General features: G+C 39.5%; 1 protein-coding gene across 1 annotated transcript in view; it reads right to left on the minus strand.

The window, feature by feature from the left end:
* Positions 1-18,870, minus strand: part of ITGAM (integrin subunit alpha M) — a 59,548-nt gene that overhangs the window by 19,739 nt on the left and 20,939 nt on the right. The window contains exons 7-12 of the mRNA XM_041750862.1: positions 18,677-18,822; positions 17,790-17,943; positions 16,605-16,755; positions 15,886-15,959; positions 1,421-1,550; positions 992-1,134 (exon numbers count right to left, since the gene is read on the minus strand). Of these exons, the coding sequence (XP_041606796.1) occupies positions 992-1,134; positions 1,421-1,550; positions 15,886-15,959; positions 16,605-16,755; positions 17,790-17,943; positions 18,677-18,822 (798 nt within the window). The remainder of the gene's footprint in view (positions 1-991; positions 1,135-1,420; positions 1,551-15,885; positions 15,960-16,604; positions 16,756-17,789; positions 17,944-18,676; positions 18,823-18,870) is intronic.

Below are 18,870 nucleotides of genomic sequence, written 5' to 3' on the forward strand. Positions count from 1 at the left end.
GAGCACTGGGTGTTATTCTGTATGTTGGTAAATTGAACACCAATAAAAAATAAATTCATTTAAAAAAAAGAATTAACTGTTTTCAGCCACAGATGATGCATTAATTGCTGGTCAAAGTGAACCAGTGATGGAAATTAAAGGAATACACACAGAACTACAGGTACAACATCATGGGTGCAGTACTATTTCAGGAATTTGCAAGAATAATTTGAACTAGAAATTTTTGCCTCTCATAACACATAAAATGCTCCACATAAGATGAAACCACACCTCTTTTTCAGGGGTGATATTCAAAAACTTGAACTACTGGGACTGCTCGGGCACTGACCAAGGGCTTAGCTGGAGTAGGTCTGAAAGCTCCCCTCAGGTGCCCTGTCTGACCTCATAGTTGCTGGATCATGGGGAAGTTCAAAGAGTAGTGGGGAAGGGGCCAGAATGTGGGGCTGAGGGAAGAGGGTAAGCTGCTATTGACAGGCAGATATGGAATTATTTCAATATTTTAATAATTAATATGGTTATACTGGTTAAATACCAGCTCTGTGTAAAGGGAGATTCATAGAGAGTTCTGTACAAGTCAAGTATCGTTATTTATTGTTGTTAGAAAAGTGAGGGGGCACCTGGATAAGCATCCAACTCTGATATCAGCTCAGATCAAGATATCAGGGTCATGAGATCAAGCCCTGTATTGGGCTCCATGCTGAGCATGGAGCCTGATTAAGATTCTCTCTCTCTCTCTCTCTCTCTCTCTCTCTCTCTCTTTCTCCCTCTGCCCCTGCCCCCACAACCCTCTTACACACTCTCTCTCTCTCCAAAAAAAGAAAAGGGAGGACACAAATACAAAGCTTATTCTGTGATTTCCCAGCTCAAAGCCCTCTGAAACCTCCTTTTACAAAACTCTGACTCACATGGCACTTGGTGATGCCCATCCAGGAATCTCAGCCCCCAGAATATCTCTGTTTGTGCATTTATGCTCCACATGCTCTGCACTTACCTGGTTGCCCTTGATAATAGCGTTGGTCTCCCAGGTACCAGAATTCTCTTTGAACATCGCCACCATGCCAGTGTGCTGATATCGAGGTGCCCCAAGAACCAGATTTTGTACCCTGCTCCTCAGGATGACTTCAGCAGCATAACCTGAAGATGGTGATCTGAGAAGGTAAGTGTTTTCCTTCACAGAATCTGCCCCCTCTGACAGACCTATCCCTTGAGTAGGGGCAATGCAGTAGCCCCATGATTAGTAGGTTGGGATATCTGGATCCTGCACTGTATTTCCCCTTGTTGACATAATTAAATAGAAATTTTGAAATTTCTGTCTTTAAAGTTATTCCAAGGGCCCAGAAAATATCCAATGAAATCTATGCTAGTTGAGTTATGCCATACCCTGACCCCTTCTTAGAGTTACTCTGCCCTTTCTACTCACCCAAGTAAGCATCATTCATGTCTGAATCTACCCTGGTTATGTTGATGAAGGTGAATTTATCCTTTGATGCATGAAGAAAGGCTCCTCCAGCCCAGTCAAAGCTCCCCACAGCACCTAGCAAGAGACCATTCTGGGAAACAGAGTAGAACAAGATTGAGCAACCTGCAGCTTCAGTACAATCCTTATCAAAAATCCAATAGCATTTTTCACAGAAATAGAACAAACAATCCTAAAATGTATATGGAACCAAAAAAGATCCCAAATAGCCAAAGCAATTTCGAGAAAGAAGAACAAAGCTAGAGGCATCATGCTTCCTGATTTCAAACTAGATTGCCAAACTACAGTAATCAAAACAGTATGGTATTGACATAAAAGCAGACACACAAATCAATACAGTAGGATATATAGAGAGCCCAGAAATAAACCCATACTTACATAATCAATTAATTTACAACAAAGGAGTCAAAAATATAGAATGAGGAAAGGCAGTATCTCAATAAATAGGATTGGGAAAACTGGAAAGCCACAGGCAAAAGAATGAAACTGATCCACTGTCTCACATCGCTCACAAAAATGGATACAACACTTGAATATAAGACTAGAAACCATAAAACTCCAAGAATAAAACATAGATGATAAGAATTTGACATGATCCTAGCAATGATTTTTCAAATTTGACACCAAAAGCAAAGGTAACAAAAGCAAAAATAAACAAGTAGGACCGGGCAGCCCTGGTGGTGCAGCGGCTTAGCGCCGCCTGCAGCCCAGGGTGTGATCCTGGAGATCCTGGGTCGAGTCCCACATCAGGCTCTCTGCATGGAGCCTGCTTCTCCCTCTGCCTGTTTCTCTGCCTCTCTCTCTCTCTCTCTCTCTCTGTCTCTATGAATAAATAAATAAAATCTTTTAAAATAAATAAATAAATAAAACAAGTAGGACTACATCAAACTAAAAGGCTTCTACACAGCAAAGAAACCATCAACAAAATGAAAAGGCAACCTACAGAAGGGGAGAAAAAATTGGTAAATCATTTATCTGATAAGGGGTTAATATACAAAATATATACAAATATATCTGTATAAATGCCAATATATAGGAATCCTTACTCCTACAACTCAATGACAAAAGAAATCTGATTTTAAAATGGGCAGAAGTCCTTTCTTTTGGCCAGAACCACCATCTTTCAGTAATTCACCAAAATGACCAACGCAAAGGGAAAGAGGAGGGGTACCCGCTATATGTTCTCTAGGCCTTTTAGAAAACATGGAGGTGTTCCTTTGGCCACATACATGCTAATCTATAAGAAAGGTGATATTGTAGACATCAAGGGAAGGCACTGTTCAAAAAGGAATGCCCTACAAATGTTACCATGGCAAAACTGGAGGAGTCTACAATGTTACTCAGCATGCTGTTGGCATTTTTGTAAACAAACAAGTTAAGGACAAGATTCTTGCCAAGAGAATTAATGTCCACATTGAGCATATTAAACACTCAAAGAGCCGAGATAGCTTCCTAAAGCATGTGAAGAAAATGATCAGAAAAAGAAGGAAGCCAAAGAGAAAGGTACTTGGGTCCAACTGAAGTGCCAGCTTGCCCCACCCAGAGAAGCACACTTTGTGAGAACCAATGGAAAGGAGCCTGAACTGCTGGAACCCATTCCCTATGAATTCATGGCATGATAAATGTAAAGAAAATAAAAGACCTCGGGATTGTAAAAAATAAAATAAAATAAAATAAAATAAAAATGGGCAGAAGGGCAGCCCAGGTGGCTCAGTGGTTTAGTGTCGCCTTCAGCCCGGAGTGTGGTCCTGGAGACTCGGAATCGAGTCCCGTGTCGGGTTCCCTGCATGGAGCCTGCTTCTCCCTCTGCCTGTGTCTCTGAGTGTCTCTCTCTCTCTCTCTCTCTCTCTCTCTCTCATGAATAAATAAATAAAATCTTTTTTTAAAAAGTGAGCAGAAGATCTAAATAGACATTTTCCCAAAAAAGACATGCAGATGGCCAAGAGATACATAAAACAGTGCTCAGCATCCCTAGTCATCAGAGAAATGCAAATCAAAATCGTGATGAGATGTCACCTCACACCTGTTATAATGGTTTTCATCAAAAAGACAAGAAATAACAAGTATTAGATGGGAAACAACACATGTTGGCAAGGATGCAGAGAAAGAAGAACCCTCTTACACTGTAGGTGGGAATGTGAACTGGTGCAGCCACTTTGGAAAACAGTATGGAAATTCCTCAAAAATTAAAAAAAAAAAAAACTACCCTACAACACATCGATTGCACTACTAGGCCTTTACCCAAAGGATACAAACACAGTGCAGTCAAAGGAGCGTGTGCACTTCAATGCTTATAGCAGCATTATCTACAATAATCAAATTATGGAAATAATGAACTATGAATGGATAAAGAAGGTGAGATAGATAGATGATAGATAGATAGATAGATAGATAGATAGATAATCGAATCTTAGCCAGCCATCAAAAATAATGAGATCTTGCCATTTGCAACATGGATGGAGCTAGAGTATATTATATTGAGCAAAATAAGTCAGTCAGAGAAAGACAAATACCATATGATTTCACTCATATGTGGAATTTAAGAAACAAAACAGATGAACATAGAAGAAGGGGGAAAAAAACAGAGAGGGAAGCAAACCATAAGAGAGTCTTAACTATAGAGAACAATCTGAGGGTTGATGAAGGGAGGTGGGCAGGGAATGGGCTAAATAGATGATGAGTATTAAGGAGGGCACTTGTGATGACCACTGGGTATTATATGTAAGTGATGAATCACTAAATTCTATACCTGAAACCAATATGTTATCATATATGTTAACTAACTAGAATTTAAGCAAAAAGATGAAATAAGGGGATTCCCAGGTGGCTCAGCGGTTTGGAGCCTGCCTTCGGCCCAGGGTGTGATCCTGGAGTCCTGGGATCAAGTCCCACATTGGGCTCCCTGCATGGAGCCTGCTTCTCCCTCTGCCTGTGTCTCTGCCTCTCTCTCTCTCTGTGTCTCTCATGAATAAATAAATAAAATCTTTTTTTAAAAAGTTGAAATAATAAAGAAACAAAACAGATATGTGAAACAAAGAGACAAACCATAAAACAGACTCTTAACTGAAGGTTGCTGGATGGGAGGTGGGCAGAGGAGGGGTTAAATGAGTGATGGGTATTAAAGAGGGCACTTGTTGTGATGAGCACTGTGTGTTGTATGTAAGTGATTCATCACTTACATACAACAAAGTCTAATACTGAAACTAATATTACACTATGTTAACTAAGTGGAATCTAAATAAAAGCCTTTTAAAAAGAGATAGCAAGTGTTGGCGGGAATGTGGAGAAAAAGGAACACTTGTGCACTGTTGGTGAGAATGTAAACTGACATAGCCACTATGGAAAACAGAATGGAGGTTCCTCAAAAAATTTAAAAACAGAATTACTATTGATCCAAAAATCCTACTTCTAGGTATTTATATAAAGGAAATGAAAACACTAACTCAAAAGATATCTGCACCACCAAGTTCATGAAGCCTTATTTATAATAGCCAAGATGTTGGGGTACCTGGGTGGCTCAGTCAGTTAAGCATCCAACTCTTGATTTTAGCTCAGGTCATGGTCTTGAGGTCGTGGGATTGAGCCTCAAGTCTGGCTCCACGCTAAGCATGGAATCTGCTTGAGATTCTCTCTCTCCCTCGGCCTCTGCCCCTCCCTTAGCTCACATTCACTCAATCTCTCTCTCTCTCTTTCAAAATAAATTCTTTTTTAAAAAATTTTAAAAACTGGGCAGGCTGGGTGGCTCAGAGGTTTAGTGCCACCTTCAGCCCAGGGTGTGATCCTGGAGACCTGGGATGGAGTCCCACATCAGGCTCCCTGCATAGAGCCTGCTTCTCCCTGTGCCTGTGTCTCTGCCTCTCTCTCTCTCTGTCTCTCATGAATAAATAAATAAAATCTTTTTTAAAAAAATTTAAAAAACAATACCAAGATATGGGAATAATGTAAGTGTCCATCAATATATGAACAGATAAAGAAAATGTGGTATATAATAAAATGGAATATTGTTTGGCCATAAAAAAGAAGGAGGATATATTCAGGGTCCCAAATCAGAAGAACATGCAACCAAGAATACTTTATCCAGCAACACTCTCATTCAAAATGGAAGGAGAGATAAAGAGCTTCCAAGACAGGAAGGAACTGAAAGAATATGTGACCTCCAAACCAGCTCTGCAAGAAATTTTAAGGGGGACTCTTAAAATTCCCCTTTAAGAAGAAGTTCAGTGGAACAATCCACAAAAACAAGGACTGAATAGATATGATGACACTAAACTCATATCTGTCAATAGTAACTCTAAACGTGAACGGGCTTAATGACCCCATCAAAAGGCGCAGGGTTTCAGACTGGATAAAAAAGCAGGACCCATCTATGTGCTGTCTACAAGAGACTCATTTTAGACAGAAGGACACCTACAGCCTGAAAATAAAAGGTTGGAGAACCATTTGCCATTCAAATGGTCCTCAAAAGAAAGTAGGGGTAGCCATCCTTATATCAGATAAACTAAAATTTACCCCAAAGACTACAGTGAGAGATGAAGAAGGACACTATCTCATACTTAAAGGATCTATCCAACAAGAGGACTTAACAATCCTCAATATATATGCCCCGAATGTGGGAGCTGCCAAATATTTAAACCAATTAATAACCAAACTGAAGAAATACTTAGATAATAATACACTTATACTTGGTGACTTCAATCTCGCTCTTTCTACCCTCGATAGGTCTTCTAAGCACAACATCTTCAAAGAAACGAGAGCTTTAAATGATACACTGGACCAGATGGATTTCACAGATATCTACAGAACTTTACATCCAAACTCAACTGAATACACATTCTTCTCAAGTGCACATGGAACTTTCTCCAGAATAGACCACATACTGGGTCACAAATTGGGTCTGAACCAATACCAAAAGATTGGGATCGTCCCCTGCATATTCTCAGACCATAATGCCTTGAAATTAGAACTAAATCACAACAAGAAGTTTGGAAGGACCTCAAACACGTGGAGGTTAAGGACCATCCTGCTAAAAGATGAAAGGGTCAACCAGGAAATTAAGGAAGAATTAAAAAGATTCATGGAAACTAATGAGAATGAAGATACAACTGTTCAAAATCTTTGGGATGCAGCAAAAGCAGTCCTGAGGGGGAAATACATCGCAATACAAGCATCCATTCAAAAACTGGAAAGAACTCAAATACAAAAACTAACCTTACACATAAAGGAGCTAGAGAAAAAACAGCAAATGGACCCTACGCCCAGCAGAAGAAGAGAGTTAATTAAAATTCAAGCAGAACTCAACGAAATCGAGACCAGAAGAACTGTGGAACAGATCAACAGAACCAGGAGTTGGTTCTTTGAAAGAATTAATAAGATAGATAAACCATTAGCCAACCTTATTAAAAAGAAGAGAGAGAAGACTCAAATTAATAAAATCATGAATGAGAAAGGAGAGATCACTACCAACACCAAGGAAATACAAACGATTTTAAAAACATACTATGAACAGCTCTACGCCAATAAATTAGGCAATCTAGAAGAAATGGACGCATTCCTGGAAAGCCACAAACTACCAAAACTGGAACAGGAAGAAATAGAAAACCTGAACAGGCCAATAACCAGGGAGGAAATTGAAGCAGTCATCAAAAACCTCCCAAGACACAAGAGTCCAGGGCCAGATGGCTTCCCAGGGGAATTCTATCAAACGTTTAAAGAAGAAATCATACCTATTCTACTAAAGCTGTTTGGAAAGATAGAAAGAGATGGAGTACTTCCAAATTCGTTCTATGAGGCCAGCATCACCTTAATTCCAAAACCAGACAAAGACCCCACCAAAAAGGAGAATTACAGACCAATATCCCTGATGAACATGGATGCAAAAATTCTCAACAAGATACTAGCCAATAGGATCCAATAGTACATTAAGAAAATTATTCACCATGACCATGTAGGATTTATCCCCGGGACACAAGGCTGGTTCAACACTCGTAAAACAATCAATGTGATTCATCATATCAGCAAGAGAAAAACCAAGAACCATATGATCCTCTCATTAGATGCAGAGAAAGCATTTGACAAAATACAGCATCCATTCCTGATCAAAACCCTTCAGAGTGTTGGGATAGAGGGAACTTTCCTCGACATCTTAAAAGCCATCTACGAAAAGCCCACAGCAAATATCATTCCCAATGGGGAAGCACTGGGAGCCTTTCCCCTAAGATCAGGAACAAGACAGGGATGTCCACTCTCACCACTGCTATTCAACATAGTACTGGAAGTCCTCGCCTCAGCAATCAGACAACAAAAAGACATTAAAGGCATTCAAACTGGCAACGAAGAAGTCAAACTCTCCCTCTTCGCTGATGACATGATACTCTACATAGAAAACCCAAAAGCCTCCACCCCAAGATTGCTAGAACTCATACAGCAATTTGGTAGCATGGCAGGATACAAAATCAATGCCCAGAAATCAATGGCATTTCTATACACTAACAATGAGACTGAAGAAAGAGAAATTAAGGAGTCAATCCCATTTACAATTGCACCCAAAAGCATAAGATACCTAGGAATAAACCTAACCAAAGAGGTAAAGGATCTATACCCTAAAAACTATAGAACACTTCTGAAGAAATTGAGGAAGACACAAAGAGATGGAAAAATATTCCATGCTCATGGATTGGCAGAATTAATATTGTGAAAATGTCAATGTTACCCAGGGCAATTTACACGTTTAATGCAATCCCTATCAAAATACCATGGACTTTCTTCAGAGAGTTAGAACAAATTATTTTAAGATTTGTGTGGAATCAGAAAAGACCCCGAATAGCCAGGGGAATTTTAAAAAAGAAAACCATAGCTGGGGGCATCACAATGCCAGATTTCAGGTTGTACTACAAAGCTGTGGTCATCAAGACAGTGTGGTACTGGCACAAAAACAGACACATAGATCAATGGAACAGAATAGAGAACCCAGAAGTGGACCCTGAACTTTATGGTCAACTAATATTCTATAAAGGAGGAAAGACTATCCATTGGAAGAAAGACAGTCTCTTCAATAAATGGTGTTGGGAAAATTGGACATCCACATGCAGAAGAATGAAACTAGACCACTCTCTTTCACCATACACAAAGATAAACTCAAAATGGATGAGAGATCTAAATGTGAGACAAGATTCCATCAAAATCCTAGAGGAGAACACAGGCAACACCCTTTTTGAACTCGGCCACAGTAACTTCTTGCAAGATACATCCACAAAGGCAAAAGAAACAAAAGCAAAAATGAACTATTGGGACTTCATCAAGATAAGAAGCTTTTGCACAGCAAAGGATACAGTCAACAAAACTAAAAGACAGCCTACAGAATGGGAGAAGATATTTGCAAATGACATATCAGATAAAGGGCTAGTTTCCAAAATCTATAGAGAACTTATTAAACTCAACACCAAAGAAACAAACAATCCAATCATGAAATGGGCAAAAGACATGAAGAGAAATCTCACAGAGGAAGACATAGACATGGCCAACAAGCACATGAGAAAATGCTCTGCATCACTTGCCATCAGGGAAATACAAATCAAAACCACAACGAGATACCACCTCACACCAGTGAGAATGGGGAAAATTAACAAGGCAGGAAACAACAAATGTTGGAGAGGATGCGGAGAAAAGGGAACCCTCTTACACTGTTGGTGGGAATGTGAACTGGTGCAGCCACTCTGGAAAACTGTGTGGAGGTTCCTCAAAGAGTTAAAAATAGACCTGCCCTACGACCCAGCAATTGCACTGTTGGGGATTTACCCCAAAGATTCAGATGCAATGAAACGCCGGGACACCTGCACCCCGATGTTTCTAGCAGCAATGTCCACAATAGCCAAACTGTGGAAGGAGCCTCGGTGTCCATCGAAAGATGAATGGATAAAGAAGATGTGGTTTATGTATACAATGGAATATTACTCAGCCATTAGAAATGACAAATACCCACTATTTGCTTCAACATGGATAGAACTGGAGGGTATTATGCTGAGTGCAGTAAGTCAATTGGAGAAGGACAAACAGTGTATCTTCTCATTCTTTTGGGGAATATAAATAATAGTGTAAGGGAATATAAAGGAAGGGAGAAGAAATGTGTGGCAAATATCAGGAAGGGAGACAGAACATAAAGACTCCTAACTCTGGGAAACAAACTAGGGGTGGTGGAAGGGGAGGAGGGTGGGGGGTGGGGGTGAATGCGTGACAGGCACTGAGGGGGACACTTGACGGGATGAGCACTGGGTGTTATTCTGTATGTTGGTAAATTGAACACTAATAAAAAATTTATTAAAAAAAAAAAAAGAAGGAAATCCTGCCATTTGTGACAATATGTATGGATCCTGAGGGCATTATACTAAGTGAAATAAGTCGGAGAAATATACGTACAGTATGATCTCACTTATATGTGGAATCTAAAAACAAAACAAAACAAATTACATAGATTCAGAGAACACATTGGTGGTTGCCAAAGACAATGAGTTGGGAGGGTAGGCAAAATGAGTGATGGTAGCCAAAAGGTGCAAATTTCCAGTTATTAAATTAAAAATTCAGGGATGTAATATACAACATAGTGAGTATAGTTAATAAAACTGTAAAGTATATTTGAAAATTATCAAGAAAATAAATCTTATAACACGAAGCAGTCGCAAATTGAGGCTATAAAAATGAGAATGAACAAGGCAGAAGAACAAATCAGTGATATAGAAGATAAAATGATGGAAAATAAGGACACTGGAAAAAAGAGAGAAAGAAAACTAGTAGATAATGAAGGGAGACTTGGAGAACTCAGCAATTCCATAAAATGAAATGATAACCAGGATAATAGGGGTCCTAGAAGATGAGGGGCAGGAGAGAGGGGCAGTAGGTTTATTTGAACAAATTATAGCTGAGAACTTCCCTAATATAAGGAAGGAAACATTCGAGTCCAGGAGGCAAAGAGAATTCCCTCAAAATCAATAAAAATAAGTCAACACCTTGACATATAATAGTGAAGTTTGCAGATTTCAGAGATAAAGAGAAAATCCTGAAAGCAGCTTGAGACAAGAGGCCCTTAACCTAAAAGGATAGAAACAGAAGGCTTGCAGCAGACTTGTCCACAGAGACCTGGCAGGCTAGAAAGGATTGGCATGATATATTCAATGTGCTAAATGGGGAAAATATGCAGCCAAGAATACTTTATCCAGCAAGGCTGTCATTCAGAATGGAAGGAGAAATAAAGAGTTCCCAGGACAAACAAAAACTAAAGGAATTTGTGAACAGCAAACTAGAAATATTAAAGGGGATCCTTTGAGTAAAGAGAGAGCCCAATAGTAACAAAGACCAGAAAGGAACAGAAACAATCTATAGAAATAGCAACTTTACAAGTAATACAATGGCACTAAATTCATATCTTTCAATAATTAATATGATGTAAATGGACTAAATGCTCCAATCAAAAGACACAGGGTATCAGATTGGATCTTTTTTAAAGATTTATTTATTTATTCATGAGAGACACACAGAGGAAAAGAGGAAGAGACATAGGCAGAGGGAGAAGCAGGCTCCTCACAGGGGGCCCGAGGCAGAACTCAATCCCAGATCCCAGGATCATGCCCTGAGCCGAAGGCAGATGCTCAACCGCTGAGCCAGGCAGGCATCCCAGATTGGATTTTAAAAAAGATTCATCAATATATTGATTACAAAAGACTCATTTTAGACCCAAAGACACCTCCAAATTGAAAGTGGACAAGTGGAGAACCATCTATCATGCAAATGGAAGTCAAAAGAAAGCTAGAGTAGCAATCTTTGTATCAGATAAACTAGATTTTAAACCAAAGACTGTAATAAGAGATGGAGAAGGACACTGTTTCATAATAAAAGGGTCTATCCAACAAGAAGATCTAACAATTGTAAATATTTACAAACTGAACTTCAGAGCAGCCAACTATATAAACCAATTAATAACAAAATTAATTGAAACACGTTGATAATAATCAATAATAGTAGGAGATTTTAACACCTCACTCACAGCAATGGACAGATAATCTGAGCAGAAGATAAACAAGGAAACAGGGGCTTTGAATGACCTACTAGACCAGATGGACTTCACAGATATAGTCAGAGCATTTCATCCTAAAGCAGCAAAATACACATTATTCTGGAGTGCACATGGAACATTCTCCAGAATAGATCACATATTGGGTCACAAATCAGGTCTCAACTGATACAAAAAGACTGAGATTATACCATTCATATTTTCAGACCAGTGTTTTAAAACCTGAAGTCAACAACAAGAAAAACTTTGAAAGGACTACAAATGTATGGAGGTTAAAGCGCATCCTACTAAAGAATGAATGGGTGAACCAGGAAATTAAAGAGGAACTTAAAATATACATGGAGGCAAATAAAAATGAAAACACAACAGTTCAGAAATTTTGGGATGCAGTACATAGCAATACAGCTCTTCCTCAAGAAACAAGAAAAGTCTCAAATACACAACCTAACCTTACAACTAAAAGAGCCAAAAAAGAACAGCAAATAAAGCCTACATCCAGTAGAAGAGAAATAATAAAAATTAGAGCAGAAATCAATGGTATAGGGGGAAAAAACAGTAGAACAGATCTACGAGAGGATCCCTGGGTGGCTCAGTAGTTTAGCACCTGCCTTCAGCCCAGAGCATGATCCTGGAGTCCCAGGATCGAATCCCGCATCAGGCTCCCTGCATGGAGCCTGCTTCTCCCTCTGCTTGTGTCTTTGCCTCTCTCTCCCTCCCTCTCTCTCTCTCTGTGTCTCTCATGAATAAATAAATAAAATCTTAAAAAAAAGAACAGATCCACGAAACTAGGAGCTGGTTCTTTAAAATAATTAGTAAGATTGATAAACCTCTAGCCAAGTTTATCAAAAAGAAAAGAGAAAGGACCCTAATAAATAAAAACATAAATGAAAGAGGAGAGATCACAACCAACATCCCAGAAAGACAAACATAAGAGGATATTATGAGCAATTATACGCCAACAAGTCAGGCAATCTGGAAGAAATGGATGCATTTCTAAAAACATATAAACTACCTAAACTGAAACAGGAAGAAATAGAAAACTGAACAGATCCATAACCAGCAAAGAAATTGAAGCAGTAATCAAAACTCTCCCAACAAGCAAGAGTCCAGGGCTGAATGACCGCCCAGTAAAATTCTACCAAACATTTAAAGAAGAATTAGCACCTATTCTTCTGAAACTATTTCAAAATGTAGAAATGGAAGGAAAACTTCCAAACTCATTCTATGAGGCCATCATTGATCCCCAAGCCAGACAAAGATTCCACCAAAAAAGGAGAATTACAGACCAGTATCTCTGATGAACATGAATGCCAAAATTCTCACCAGGAAACTAGCCAATATGACCCAACAGTACATTAAAAGGATTATTCACCACGACCAACCACCCTACAAGGGTGGTTCAACATCCACAAATCAAACAATGTAATACATCACATTAACAAAAGAAAAGATAAAAACCGTATGATCCTCTCAACTGATACAGGAAAAGTATTTGAAAAAATATAGCATTCTTTCCTGATAAAAACTCTCCACCATGTAGAGATAGAGGGAATATACCTGAGCATCATAAGAGTATATGTGAAAGACCCATAGAAAATATCTTCCTCAACAGGGAAAAGCAGAATTTTTCCCCTAAGGTGAGGAACACGACAGGGATGTCCACTCTCATCTCTGTTGTTCAACACAGTACTGGAAGTCATAGCCTCAGCAATCAGACAACATAAAGAAATAAAAGGCATCCAAATCAGCAAAGAAGTCAAACTTTCACTCTTCACAGACAACATAATACTCTATGTAGAAAACCCAAAAGACTCCACCAAAAAGTGCTAGAACTGACACAGGAATTCAGTAAAGTCACAGGATGTAAAATCAATGCACAGCAGTCATTTGCATTTCTGTAGACTAACAATGAGGTAGATGAAAGGAAGTAAGTCAATCTGAGAAGGACAAACAGTGTATGTTCTCATTCATTTGGGTAATATAAATAATAGTGAAAGGGAATATAAGGGAAGGGAGAAGAAATGTGTGGGAAATATCAGAAAGGGAGACAGAACATAAAGACTCCTAACTCTGGGAAACGAACTAGGGGTGGTGGAAGGGGAGGAGGGCGGGGGGGCGGTGAATGGGTGACGGGCACTGAGGGGGACACTTGACGGGGTGAGCACTGGGTGTTATTCTGTATGTTGGTAAATTGAACACCAATAAAAATTAATTTATTTAAAAAAATGAAAAACAGAAAAAGAAAAAAAAAAGAAGAAGAAGAAAGAGAAATCAAGGAATCAATCCCCTTTACAATTCCACCAAAAACCCTAAGATACCTAGGAATAAACCTAACCTAAGAGGTAAAGGCTCTGTACTCTGAAAACTATAGAAAATTATGAAAGAAATTGAGGAAGGCACATAGAAATGGAAAAACATTCCATGCTCCTGAATTGGAAAAAGAAATATTGTTAAAATGTCTATGCAGGCAGCCCCAGTGGCCCAGCGGTTTAGCACCACCTTCAGCCCAGGGTGGGATCCTGGAAACCCAGGATCCAGTCCCATGTCAGGAGCCTGCTTCTGCCTCTGCCTCTCTCTGTCTCTCTCTCTCTCTCAGTCTGTGTGTGTGTGTGTGTGTGTGTCTCATGAATAAATAATTTTTTTAAAAAAATGTCTATGCTACCCAAAGCAATCTACATATTCAACACAATCCCTATCAAACTACCATCAGCATTTTTCATAGAGCTGGAACAAATGATCCTAAAATTTGTATGGAACCAAAAAAGATCCCAAATAGCAAAAGGAATGTTGAAAAAGAAACTGCAGCTGGAGACAATACAATCTGGACTTCAAGCTGTATTACAAAGCCGTAATCATCAAGACAGTAGGGTACTAGCACAAAAATAGACTCATAGATCAATGGAACAGAAGAGAGAACTCAGAAATGAATCCTCAACTCTATGGTCAACTAATCTTTGACAAAACAGGTAAGAATATCCAATGGAAAAAAGGAGTCTCCTTGACAAATGATGTTGAGAAAACTGGACAGCCACATGCAGAAGAATGAAACTAAGTCTTTTTCTTACACCATACACAAAGATAAACTCAAAATAGATGAAAGACCTAAATGTGAAACACAAATCCATCAAAATCCTAGAGGAGAACACACACAGCAACCTCTTTTGACCTCAGCCACAACTTCTTGCTAGAGATGTTTCCAAAGGCAAGAGAAACAAAAGCAAAGATAAACTATTGGGGCTTCATCAAAATGAAAAGCTTTTGCACACAGCAAAGGAAACAGCCAACAAAACTAAAAAGCAATCTACAGAATGGGAGAAGATATTTGCAAATGTCTAATCAGATAAAGGGCTAGTATCCAATATATATAAAGAACTTAACCAAGCTCAATACCAAAAAACAAAAACAAAAAAATCTAGTCAAGAAACAGGCAGAAGACATGAATAGACACTTTTTAAAAGACACCCAGATGGCTAACAGGTACATGAAAAAAATGCTCAACATCACTTGGCATTATGAAAAGAGCCCAGATGTCCACCAACAGATGAATGGATAAAGAAGGTAGTGTATTTAAATATATATGATGGAATATGACTCAGCTATCAAAAAGAATGAAATCTTGCCATTTGCAATGACATGCATGGAAGTAAAGGGTATTATGCTAAGCAAAATAAGTCAGTCAGAGAAAGACAAATACCATAAGATTTCACTCATATGTGGAATTTAAGAAACAAAACAGATGAATTCAGGGGAAGGGAAGGAGGGAAGGAAAAATAAAATAAGATGAAAACAGAGAGAGGCAAAGCATATGAGACACTGAACTCTAGGAAACAAACTGAGGGTTACTGAAGCGGAAGTAGGTGGGGCAAAGCAGTAATTAGATGATAGGTATTAAGTAGGGCACTTGATGTCATGAGCACTGGGTGTTATATGCAACCAGGAATCACTAAATTCTGCCCCTGAAACTAATAATACAATATATGTTAACTAAATTGAATTTAAATAATTTTTAAAATTTTTTAACTTAAAAAAAGAAAAGAAATCCTAAAGTTTTCATCACAAGAAAAATAAATTTTGTAACATATGTGGTAATGAATATTGATTAGACTTATTGTGGTGATCATTTCACAATATATGCATACAGCAAATCATTATGGTGTATACCTGAAGTATCATTCATATATCCATTATATATCAAGAAAAAAACATAATTAATAGGGAAAAGGGACCACTGCTCCCCATCAAAGAAGTGCTCCCCAACAAGTCCTCATTGCAAATAAGAGCCCCAAACCCTTGCACCTCTTCTCCCACTTCCTCTCACCCAATCCCAATTTAATGAAGGACCACTTACTGAAGTGATGGCAGCACTGAAGCCTTCCTGAGACATCTCATGTTCAAAGGAGCTGCTACTTCCTGTCTTAGTACCTGTAAGGAGGAGAGCTTTCTACATTAAAGAAAGCGGAAGAGCTGGAACTCAAGTACTATGATGACCAAACAAAAGGAGGCTCAGGTAGGTGGGAGCTATGTTGAATTAGAAAGCATATACCCCTTTTAAAGAGATGGTAGCTATTTGGCTCCAACTGCTTTTTGCCAGATAGGAATGCAGTCTAATCTTCCAATTTTTTAAGAGAAATCATAAATCCAGATTGTATATGAAACTTCCCTCAGTTTTTAAATTATTGTAATCAGTAAATATTCATTGAGCACCCACTATGTACCAGGCACTATTCTAGACACTGGAGATACAGCAGTGAATCCAACAGTCAAACATTGGCAACATACCCAAATTCTTTGAAATATACTGTGTGAGGCCCGACTCCCCTACCCTCCAATTTTCCAGCCTATAGCCAAGGTTTGCAAAGTAAAAATAAAGTCTAGATCTTTTGATTTCAAAGGGAATGACCAAGTGAGACCAAATTTGCTGAGAACTAGAAGAAGAGGAGAGAGAGTTGAGTTGATGCTGAGAATCAGGATACCAAGAGTTAGGAGGTTCTAGTCTCTAGAGGAGAAATCCATATTCAGGGCTGCCTCTGGACCTGCTGCAGGAATGCAGAACCTTAACTTACTTACCCTCAATTGCAAAGATCTTTTCCTGAAGCTGGTTTTGAATGGTCTTTAGAGCTTCAAAGTTATTCACCCGGAACACATGATCGCGAGGAGGCTTGGATGCAATGATGTTAAGCTCTTCACGATTTTTTAGATTGTTGAAAGCATCTCCCACCTGTTACCAAAGAATAGAAGCCAAATTAGACACCATAAGGGGGTAGCAGTGTCACCCAGCAAAGAAAATTCTGCAGGAAAAGAATCTGAAACAATATTTGTCAAATGAGGGAATACACCAGAAGGCCTCTGGGACAGGGCCACCCAGTATAATAAAACACTGCACAGAGCAGTCTGTCAAGGGAGTAATTAGGAGCTGAAGTCCAGCCTTTGGTTCCTTTGCTGTGCCATGCCTCCTGATGTGGGTCTGACCTCTCCCCAGTGTAAAGGGAGCCTTTTCCTCTTTATGAAGGGGTTTCCTACCTACCAAGTCATGCACCCATGATGATATCTTTTTCTATGTCATATAAGGTACTGTGGGAGTTGGATTACACTGATGATCCCAACTCTTTACCCCTTCCTAAATCCAAGCCCTTTCCTCCAAAACTTTGCTGTATCCTCTTACTCATGGTAGAGTAATCTGCCCTGCTTATGTCTCTGGGTGCAGCCATGTGTCTTGCTAATATCCATTGATTAGTGGATGTTATCATACACAATGCAGACAGAGGCTTTAAAAAGTACTTGCAAAATTTCCATTTGCTCTTTTGTTCCTCTGCCTTCACCATGAAGACATGCCCAGGCTAGCCCATTGGAGGATGACACAGCGATCCGAAGAGCCAAGTTACCCCAGTTATTCCAGCCATTCCAGTCCAGCAAACAGACACAACTGGCAACCCTCAGAAATGGAGAGAGTTCAGCCAAGATTACCAGAGCTGCCAACCAACCTTCAATGATTACAGATATAAGAGTGAGCCAGTCAAAACCAGGAAAATTGCCCAGATGTACTACAGACTCATTTATTGTTTTAAAGACTGAATTCTGAAATAATCTGTTACATAGCATCATTGTAACACCAGTTGCCTGATATAGGCCCATATGGGCTGGCGGTGGCCCTTTGCCCACCCTAGTTTTAGGGATATTTGCAAAGTGAAGGGAGGGTGTATCCAAACAGAAACCCTCTACAGAAGCATCAGCCCAGAGAGCCACATTTCCTACCCCAATGACATAGCGAATGATCCCCTCTCTGTCTGCTTCAGGGATGACATCCTTGTAATCCAAGGGATCACCATACTTTTCTCCATCTGTAATGACAACTAGGATCTTAAGAGCATTCTCCCGGGCTCCACTGCTGCTGTGAAACAGTTCTCTTCTGTCCAGGGAAGAGGAAAGAAAAGTCAAATGTGAATAGACAGAGATCATCTTAATGCTAGGGAGGAAATGTCAAGAGTCACAGACAGATGCAGCCAGGAGGGGCTTGGGATCCCCTGGAATGAACACTGAGATGTGGCTACCACAAGACCCGGAAAGACACAGAAGAAGAGAGAAGAGTGGAAGGAAAGGAAATCTTTGCTGCCTTTAAATACTTTTGCATAGATTTATTTTTCTTATTTTTCTTAACTTTCTAAAACAAATCTTTAAGCTTAATTGAGCCCTTGCAAACCTTTCCTGGTTTGATGCTACAGCTCTCTAGCTCATGCTCCTGCACTTTTATCCCAACCCTCACCCTCACCTCTACACACACACACACACACACACACAGACACACACACACACACACACATACATCAGACTGAAGTTCCAAAAGAAGATATGGTGACATCTCCTCCTTGCTTAAAACATTCAGGGAATCCCCACTAGTTTTTCAGTTGCCTTAAGTGACCTGGCCTCAAATGATCTCTGTAGCTTCCCTCTAGCCTTACCCTCACATATCCCCTTCACTCCTACCTTTACTTACAACTTGTATTTCATGAGCACACCATGCAGAGTCCCTCCTCCACACCTTTATTCATGTCCTTTATCCCATCTCTGTCTGTGTTCCCTCTGCATTCTTCAAATCCTAACAAAAAAAATCACCTCCTCCCCATCCTAAGCAAAGAGCTTACACTACTTTGCGGATTCCTGTGGCAGTGTGTGTCCTCCCCAACAGCTGTTGTATTGACTTCACCAGAAATGATGGCTTAGGATTTTTCTTGAACTCATTGAAGTTAAAATGAATTCGGAAGTCTTCAGAGAACTGCATCAAAGAAAACTGGGAACAGGCATCTGGTATTACACTGGAGAAGATGACCCTCCTCAC

This window comes from Vulpes lagopus, chromosome 3 (genome assembly GCF_018345385.1).
Source record: "Vulpes lagopus strain Blue_001 chromosome 3, ASM1834538v1, whole genome shotgun sequence".
Lineage (NCBI taxonomy): Eukaryota > Metazoa > Chordata > Mammalia > Carnivora > Canidae > Vulpes > Vulpes lagopus.